The sequence below is a fragment of the Mixophyes fleayi genome, chromosome 6 (assembly GCF_038048845.1).
Source record: "Mixophyes fleayi isolate aMixFle1 chromosome 6, aMixFle1.hap1, whole genome shotgun sequence".
NCBI classification, from domain to species: domain Eukaryota; kingdom Metazoa; phylum Chordata; class Amphibia; order Anura; family Limnodynastidae; genus Mixophyes; species Mixophyes fleayi.
In genome coordinates, this window is record NC_134407.1 from 142,435,733 (window position 1) to 142,445,688 (window position 9,956).

General features: G+C 41.0%; 1 protein-coding gene across 3 annotated transcripts in view; it reads right to left on the reverse strand.

Moving 5' to 3' along the window:
- SAMD10 (sterile alpha motif domain containing 10) overlaps positions 1 to 9,710 on the reverse strand; it is a 43,130-nt gene extending 33,420 nt beyond the window's left edge. The window contains exon 1 of one of the 3 annotated variants that reach the window (XM_075176659.1): positions 9,610 to 9,710. In XM_075176659.1, the coding sequence (XP_075032760.1) occupies positions 9,610 to 9,616 (7 nt within the window). In that variant the 5' untranslated portion in view covers positions 9,617 to 9,710. Of the gene's footprint in view, positions 1 to 3,271; positions 3,773 to 9,609 lie in introns of those variants that run through there. The other 2 variants (XM_075176660.1, XM_075176658.1) reach the window with 2 other exon arrangements.
- Between the last annotated feature and the right edge of the window lie 246 nt (positions 9,711 to 9,956).

A 9,956-nucleotide genomic window follows, 5' to 3' on the forward strand; every position in this document is an offset into this window, starting at 1 on the left:
CCCTCTAATATTTCATATTCTGTTTGAATTTTCTTATATACTGCACTTCCTTGTTTCCAGATAATGTTATATAAAACGTAAAAAAAAATGTAATGAGGCTTACATATAAGTTTTGTCATTTAAAAAAACCCAAAATAATTATACTATTGCAACATTAAAATGAATACTTAAGAGTTTTTATAATAAAAATGGCAGAAAGGAAAATATTTAATGCGTGCAGAAACATCAAAGAAGTAGTGTGGATATTGTAGCCAACTGTCCTCTCACATGCCATTATATAGCCTCATATGCACCATATAGCTTTATGTCACCATGTCTCAACATATATTTTGCTGTGTATGCCCCATATATCGCGCCATGTGCCTCCACAGATCCTCATGTGCCCCTGACATAGCCCTGACACAGGGTACATCTGCAAGATCCAATGTTGACAAATTTTAGCTCCTGGGCAAGACTCTACTCAGCAGCCTATTTTAAAGAAAATAAATACAGGTGGCCCAGTGACCCAGCCCAAGGTAGCCCACTATTGGACTGGCCAAGGAGGTACATGCCCACCAACCCAGCCTGCCCCTGGTCAGCGACACACACATAAGGTACTCCATGATTTAGCACTGAGACTGGTTACACAATACTAAAAGGTTGTGCTTCCTGTGAACTCTGGATGTCACTGTAGGACCATACCGCATTGTACGTCTAGTGATAAACTCTGTGATCTCTGTTTGGCATAGGGAACAGCTATGCTTATTTTAAGCTACACTTGTTCCGACAGACATCATCCTAAACAATCGTTTTTTTTGTTTTTTTTACCTAATTGTCATGTGGGCAACTAACGACCAATAAAGATCCACTATGATCATGAATATTGTTTATCGTTTTATCTAAATCATAATATGTATGGTCATTAACAGTAATTTACTAACTGCAAAATATGTGGACACTAAGCACATACAATTTTTCATAAATTCACCTATATGACCACCTTGCACACTGAATTTACACTTTTGAAAAGTGCTTTGTGCAGATAGCAAGGCTGATGCAGGCAGGGTGTAAAATGGATGTAAATAAACAGAGCATGCAAAAATACTGTATTTCTGCTCATATGTAGTGCAGTCCACATCTTGAGGTGCGTCTGACTCTACAACAGCAGCATATGCGCCTGGTTTACGCCATGTCATCATCATCAGCTAGTATTTGTACTAGCGTCAAGCAGGTGCAAAAAATACGCCTCTTAATAGGCGTATATGATTGTTAATGCAGGTCTACCAGAGATGCATTTGCATGAACACGGGCTTACTGTACTTGTCCCCAATACTAACATTTGCCTTAATCATACAGAAACAAGCAATTCCGCATGATTTAAGACAAATACATGCTTAATAAGTAGGCCAATAAACCAAAGCCTTGTCATTGTTTTAGAGCTTGAATTGAATTGAATGTTCAGTTAGGATCTAGTCTTGGATATAGGGTTAAAACATAAAATTGATTCACATTTAATGCTAAGCAATATAAGGATTAACCATAAGAATACAGAGGTGCTTCTTGTCTTAATGATGCAAGGGATGCCTTCAGTTGAAGCTGGTATCAATATATAAATAATATAAAATTGAATAATGATTAAACTACATCAAATCTGCTCATATTTTGATATTGTGCCTACTCAGTATAATATGTGTCTATTGCAAAACCAGCAGTCATTCCTGTACTTGAGTTTTTTTAATCCTTGTCTTGAAGGACAATTAGCAGCACAGCCTGTAGGAATATCCCTGTTTAAACTCTGATGCATTTATTGAAATAAAAAGAAATAATACTATCTGCGAGAAATGAAAATGAAAAATTTCGCCTTAGGCCGTTTAAACTATTTTATAACTTGCTCATGCGGAACAACATTGAATTTTGAGAGACTGTCTTCCCACTTTGGTTTATATCAATAATAGGCATGTGTGATGTCATTGCATAAGGTAATTTTACTGATAGTAGGGATGTCATAAGGAAGAAAAGAATACTTACAGTGGGGGGTATTTAATTGACCGCATGTTGTTTTTTTCCTTCAGCGTTAAAAAAAAAAATCACATGCGGGTTTTTAACTGCTATAGCAACCATTTTTAGTTAACGCAGCGTTAAAATTTGTGCAATTCAATTGAAAAAGAGGGAACGCTGCCCCCGCATGTTAATCATCGGTGTTTGCAAGTTTTTAGGAAAGTGAGGGGGAGTGTTTAACGCGGTCATGTATAACACAAAAAAAAGACTGGCATACATTTTCATACATTAGATTGCATTACACAACCATTCTATTTGATAATATGTTCATAACAGTACTTTCTTTAGCATATTTTTTTATTTCACTATTTTTTACTATAGAATCATCTATACCATGTCAAAACACATTAGTGCATACATATTTGCACCAAAGGCATACATAAATATATTTAATTAGTGATTTTTATTTTTATGTTTTGGGGGGGGGGGTTTTGTCATTATTTTTTTCACCCAAAAAATCATTTAAGTGTTATAAACTTTTACGTGTTATGCATTACTGATAAACATATATATATTTTTTTTCATTATTACATGATTTCAGATAGTTTTCTTAGGTTTTTTATTTTTAGCACACCCCAAAGAGGTGCGAGATAAAAGACCATATTGGCCTGTTTAACGCGCCGCGTTAAAAAACAATTGAATAGCTTTTAATGTGGCGGGCTCTCAACCACCCTATACATTCAATAGACCTTCTACTGGAGCGCGAGAGGACCGTTTCTTGAAAAAAAACGGAGCGTTAAAAATGGAATTGAATCGTGGGTAAAGTTAACCCGCTCGAAAATTACAAAAAAAGCGTTAAAATGGATTAGCGCGGTGTTAAAAAATATCTCCCGGTCAATTGAATTCCCCCCAGTGAGTTTAATAAATTGTCCAGATGTTAGGAATATGTTTCAGAGGTATTAACCATATTAGTTAGGCTCTGTATGGTTACAACCCCACACACCCATTAGGCTCTGTATGGTTACAACCCCACACACCCATAATTAATCCCTTATCACTGAAGTATGAACATATGAACAGTATTACACACATGCACTCTTTCACATCACACATGTGCAGTGTCCCTCATAGTCATTACACACATGTACTGTCCCTCATTACACACATGTACTGTCCTTCACCATATAAAGGTACGATCCCTTATTAATACCCAGTACCAACATACACACGCCTGTCTCTGTGACACACATGTATTGGCCCCCAGTCCCCTAGACATCTTACCCCGCACACTTACCCTCCATGCTGACCCTGTCCGAGCTGTAGTCCCCTCTCCCGGTAGGCTCCCTCTCACCTATCCGAGCTCGAAGGTCAGTGAACATCGGGCGTCCGGGTCAGAGACAGACAGGCTCTGGCGCTGTCTCCCTCCTCCAGCATACAGAGGACAGAGGGAGGAAGGAGGGAGGGAGCGCACACAGCTCTGTGTAGTACGGGTCACTCAGGCTGATGCTGAAATGCTATTTCGCAGAGATACTCAGCGCCTGGGTGAGATGTTCTGCCTTCATGAGATGCTCTGCATCTGTGTGAAATGCTTTGTAGTTTAAAGGGATACTTAGTATTTTGCCTATATGCTCGGTATCACTCTATCAGATGGTCTGGGTCTCTCTAATACTTTGTTGTTGTGTGTCATCATCTAGTGAGAGGCTTTGTCAAGGCATGTTCTGTGTGGGTGAACTGTTTATTATACAGACATGTTTTTTCTCGTGATCAGAAAATGTCTGTGCTGTCTAATAGTAATCTGCTGTCTCTTGTTTTGATGTGCTGTCTATTTGTATGTTGTGCTGTCTCTTGACCAAATGTAATTCTTTTTTTTGTGAGATGAGCAGCCCCTTGACATCATGATGTATTGTACCTTGATGAGTGTTATTTGTGAAATTCATTCTGGATGACATATCCTGTTTATTTCTTAGATGTGCTGTTTATTAGTGAGGTGTGAAATGTCCTGTCCCCTGGTGAGATGCTATATGTCTCATCGAGAGGCTCAGATGAACCTGTTAAGATGGTATCACAATGTTTGAGATGCACTCTTTCTTTGAGGTGCCCAGTCTATTTGTTGGGGTTCTTTCTCAGTTATAGAGGTGCCCTGACTCTCGATAGATTACTCAGTATAACTTCATAACTCTCTGGGATGCTCAAAGCGTTCCAGTGAAAATTCATAGTTTGTGTGATAATTGACATCACTTATTGAGATGCTCTTCTCTAGTGAGAGATTCTGTTGATCCCATATAATGTGCACTGATTATTGTCCTGGTGAGGTGATCAGAACCTGTGAGATTTGTGGTGTCTTGGTGTGATGATCAGTAGCTATCTGTGAGATTGTCTGTGTTTTGCGACGTAATCAGTGTTTTTGTGTGAGATTGTTTGTATCTTGGGGGCCTATTTATTAAACCTTCAATTGGCGTCTATTCCCTGAAAACAGCAGTTTTCGGGGAATAGACACTGTGACTTGATCACTATTAAATAACTTTTGGTATAAATTTATTTAAAGCAAATAGCGCAGGCCGTTTATTTATATAAATTGCCAATGCACTTATTTTTAATATTGTGTATATTTTGATATAGGAAATCGTTATTTCTGAGACAAGGGTAGAAAATGTGTTTTTTCTGTTTAGTCTCTCTAGAGGAAATGCATTATGTCTGATGTATATATCTGATACAATGAGCCTTTGTTTACCAAGCCTTTGGTGTATTGTGATGTGGGAAAGTGGCTTGTTTTGGTTTTTTTTTGTTGTTCTGTGGGAATGTGTATTCGGCGACTGTCTGAAGTATTCATGCCAGTCAGACCTGTTGACTTGCTAGTGGGTCTCCTGCCTCTGAAATAAGATCCAGGAAATCACAGCAAGGTTTTTAAGATTTCATAGCTAAGTATAAATATTAGTGGCTTTGCAATGCATTTAAATCCATGTTTTGGTAAACGGGTTTACATCCTGATTCTAAAAATAGCCTGTGTCCAAATCTGTATAAAATGCACTGACTTGTACACTGAAATGTATTCTTCTGATTTCAACTGATCTGATCACTGGGACCTTTAACCAGTGAGAGCAAATACACATCTTGCTTCAAGACTTGCTTGGAAACATCTTCAATATTGCTGTATTCCTGTGACCTGCCGATTAGACCCTAAAATCGAATCCGTACTCCGGCTGTCTGAGGTTTGGACCCAAGCTTTTCCAGTACCACCGCTCTGCCTGCTACCCAGCAGCCCTGGTTAGTGTGATAGGCCAGGGAGGATCCATCCACAACAACCCTGATCTATAGTGAGGTCAGGAGTACCAGCCCGGGTACACCAGCAACGAGGTACACTAGCAGCATCAGTTACCCAAAAGGAATGTGGTTCTGAGTGCCATAGAAGGAGCTCAGTAGTGGCAGCATTGTAAGCCCCTCCTACTGCGGCAAGAGGGCGCATGTGAAATAACGAAAGGAAATAGTGTCAAAGTAAGCCCAGCCAGTTCCCAGCAACACCAGACAGGGTGGCATAGGCGGTCCATCCTGTCACAGACACCAATTGAAGTATTTGCCTCATCTATCAACAGTGCATTGCAGCAGATATCATAGATATCTGCTGCTTTGCACTTTTTTTCGTAATACATATCAACAGCCTCATAAAATGAAAAATAGTTTTCAATCCTAATCGCATTGATAAGGATTGAACTATTTCTCATATTTATTAAAAAATCTCCACAGGAGCAGCAGTCACAAAAAACTGCTGTTCCTGTGAAGTTAAAAACTTACCTTTTCACTGCCTCTTCGTTCCCGAAGCTGAAGCCTTGTGCGCATGCTCCCTCTGAAAACTTCTCTGCACTTCACTGTTGCAGAGAGCGGTGTATGACAGGGAGGGATCATGTGATCCCTCCACACATGCGCTGTGTGACAGGGAAGGATCATGTGATCCCTCCACACATGCGCTGTAAAGCTCTGTTCCGCTGAACACTGCTGAAAAATAGCGGAAACGGTGATGTACGCCAGCCTGAGCTGGCACACATTACCGTATGTGTAAAACCATTTCCATTCATTGTTAAATTGTGGTACACAGCAGTCCCCATAGACATCTATGGGGAATGCTATGTTTTATGAAAAAAAGTGCACAGCAGCAGATAGCGATGCACTGTTGATAGATGAGGCAAATACTTCAATTGGCGTCTATTCCCAGAAAACCGCTGTTTTCAGGGAATAGACACCAATTGATGGTTTAATAAATAGGCCCTTATGTGAGATGGTCTGATCCTTTTTTCAAAGGTAACCATTTTTTTACTGACACGTTCTGCAGCTTGGTGAGACGCTAAAGGTCATTTTTAATCCGCAAAAGTAAAAAAATCCTTCTGGGATGTCAGGATGAAAATTTGTAGAAATGTGCCTAGTTTTACAGGGACGCAGCTCGATTTGTAGGCCAAATTGGGGTCATCCTGCGGGAGGGGGGGGGGGGGTTTGCATTGGCTCATAGGAGGAGTTGGGCAAATTCAGGACGTCTATTGCTATGTGTTGGTTTAGGCCAGGACTGGTCGAAAGGCTCTCCAGGTGTTGTGATACTACAAGTCCCAGCAAGCTTTACCAGTTATCAGCTGACTATGTACTGACAAAGCATGCATGAGCTTGTAGTTTCACAACACCCAGAGAGCCACAGGTTGGCCAGGCCTGGATTAGGCACTCATGTTTGCTTTGTTGTGCAGAAATTAGATTTCATTTTCCAGGATGGGATTACTTATATGAGCAGGGGCTGTGCTAGGGTCCTCGGTGCCCTAGGCACAATTTAAAAAAAAAACCTGAGTCTCAATGCGCCCCCCTAACCCCCCCCCCCCCCACACCCTGGGTCTAAATGTTCCCCTCCCGTCTTTTTCCTTACCTTAAAGGTGCTCCTCGCTGCTGCTGAGTCACGTCCCTCACTGACACTGTCGGGCCGTGATGATGATTTCACGGCCGACAGTCAGTGAGGGGAGGGGGGAGTGGAGGAGAGTCGTCAGAGGGAAGGTCCGCCCCATCAGCTGTTGGAGGGGAGGAGGGCGGTCGCGATCCATGGCCCCTCGCCCCTCCCTGTGGATTCATTGGAAGCTGTGCGGCGGCCGCAGAAGGTATGCTCAGCGGTCGCTGCACGGTATTAAAGTACAACGGTATTATTATTATTATTATTAATTTTTATTTATAGGGCGCCACAAAGTATCCGTAGCGCCGTACAAGGACAAACAATGGCACAGTACAAGGTGAAACAGCACAGTACAAGTAACAGTAAGCACTATAACTCTGGGGGCTCAGGCACAGCATGAAAGAGAGGGAGGGAGGGAAAAAGTGAGTATAGGCAGGTAACTATGGCCCAAGAGGGTGGGCACGGATGACAGGTAAAGAGTCACTGAGGGGAGCGGAGAGAAGCGAGAGGAGACAGAGGGCAGAGGGTTGGAGAGGAGGTGAACTGAGTAGCTGGAGAGCGCAGTTAAAAGTGATGGAAACAGGAGGTAGGAGAGCCCTGCTTAACGGTAATTAAATACCCTACGTCTGTGGCGCCCTCCAGAGCCCAGCGCCCTAGGCAACTGCCTAACCTTGCCTAATGGGAGCGCCGAGCCTGTATATGAGGTAAATGATTAGAGAAGGACATTTATTGGGGCTATCTTTGCTTTGCGGAAAGGCACACAACCTTTATGGCTGTTTATCTCCATCACCTCTAAGGTGCTGAATATAGGGTTTGTGCTATATTAATAATGGGATGCACTTCCACAACACACAAATGTGACACATATACTCGTTGCAATATACCCTCATTCTCATGATTACGTCAAGTCATAAATAAAGCTAACATATAAGTGAACACTTATGGAGGTGAAGACCATCAAATGGGTGTGCATATTGAAATGTGATTGGCAGACAAGTAGGTGCACTGGTGCACATGAAGAAGCATTGTGGGCTGTATAATTTGGAGTTTGTAAATGATCTTTGCTGTGTCGGTTAGTGAAATGCACTTTGCTTGATGTGCTTTGTTTTGGTGATATGCTTTGTTTCAGTTCTCAGAGGTATTGAGATTCTTGGTAAGATGCTCTGTATTTTGTGAGTTGATTCTTTCCTTCACTCAATAGCAAACCCGGCACTGCCCTCCACTCCATTAACAAGCCGCTTTCACTGTCCTAAATTAAATAATAAGCCCCTTTCTTTGCCCTCTAGTCAGAAGCAAGTCCTCCATTTGCTCTACACTCAATAGCAAGCCGGTTGTACTACGTTCTAATAAATAACAATGCCCCACATTGTCCTAAACTAAATAAGAATTTACTTGTTTTGCCCTCCACTCCTGTGCAAGTCCTCACACTGCCCTTCACTAAATAATAAGTCCATCTCACTGCCCTCCACTAAATAATAAGTCCATCTCACTGCCCTCCACTCAATGTCAAGCCCCTCATATCGCTGCCTACACAATGACACCCCCTTGCACTACCCTCCACTCAATAACAAGCCCCACACAGCCTTCCACTCAATTATAAGCTTCTCACACAGTACTCCACCCAATGACAAGCTACTCACACTTTGGTCCACTCAATAACAAACTCCTAGTACTACCCTCCACTAAATAACAATCTCCTTATCATTTCCTTCACTCAGTATCAAGTCCCTTACACTGCCCTTCACTCAATAAGAAGCATATTCACTAACTTCCACTCAGCAAATTTTCCCTTTGCATACAATAACAATAACTAAGTCCCTCTCACTGATCTCCACTCAAGCACCAGTCTACAATTATTGCACTGCTCTAAACCTCATCAACTCACACTGCACTCCATTCACTTGCAAGCTCAAGACAACTCTGATACCTTCATTTAATAGCAAGCCTCTCACTCTGCCCTTCACTTAGGGGTACATTTATCAAGCTGTGGGTTTGGAAAAGTAGTGTTGCTGCTTATAGCAACCAATCAGATTCTATCTGTCATTTTATAGAATGTACTAAATAAATGACAGCTAGGGGTAAATGTATTAAAGAGTGATTTTTGCAAATCGACGATATTCAGCCTCTTTGACAGCTAAATTTGAAACACAATGTGTATAAAGGCAAGCTTTGTAAATTTAGCTGTCAAAGTGGCTGAATATCGGCAATTTGTAAACATCGCTCTTTAATACATTTACCCCCTAGAATCTGAGTGGTTGCTATAGGCAATTTCCACCTTATCAAACCTGCAGCTTGATAAATTTACCCCTTAGACTATTAGCCCCTCTCACATAAACACACTACTCCAGTGGTCCCCAACCTTTTTATGATACACCTGCTCACACATATACCTCACTAATCTTTATTTGTGATACACCATGAAGTAGATCTACTAAAAGCTCTAAAAATGAAAAGTGGAGATGTTGTCAATAGCAACCAATCAGATACTAGGTATCATTTTCTATAATGTACTAGATAAGTGAAAGCTAGAAACTGATTGGTTGCTATAGGCAACACATTCAATTCTCATTTTAAGAAATAAGTTTTGAGTAAATCTACCTCCATGTGTTAGAATATTACTATAAATAAAACCATGATGATGAATAAACATGAGCCAAAGTGAATTACATACAATTTACTACATTTACAATTAGATATAGTTCCCAGATAATACTCACGGCACATGTTCAACTTATTTTAACTGTTTCCCTTGATGTCCACAAACTGTTTTGGCAGATTCACATGTTCTCTACATTGCATTGCACTCCATCACAAGACGCTTCACGAGAGGCACTCAAATCTGAAGAGAAGTGTAGATGTCACATCAAAGTCTAAAGTGCACTTTATTCAATTAAAGTTTTTAGTTTGTCTCTTAAAATACTTCTTAATATAGTCTCATTTATAGCTCCAATTAATCATGAGACTGTGGGACATTGGCAGGGCTGCCCACAAGGAGGGCCAGGGAGGACCCATGTGGAGAGACTTCTGGGGGTAAATGTATGGACATGCAGGTTCTTCAACACCC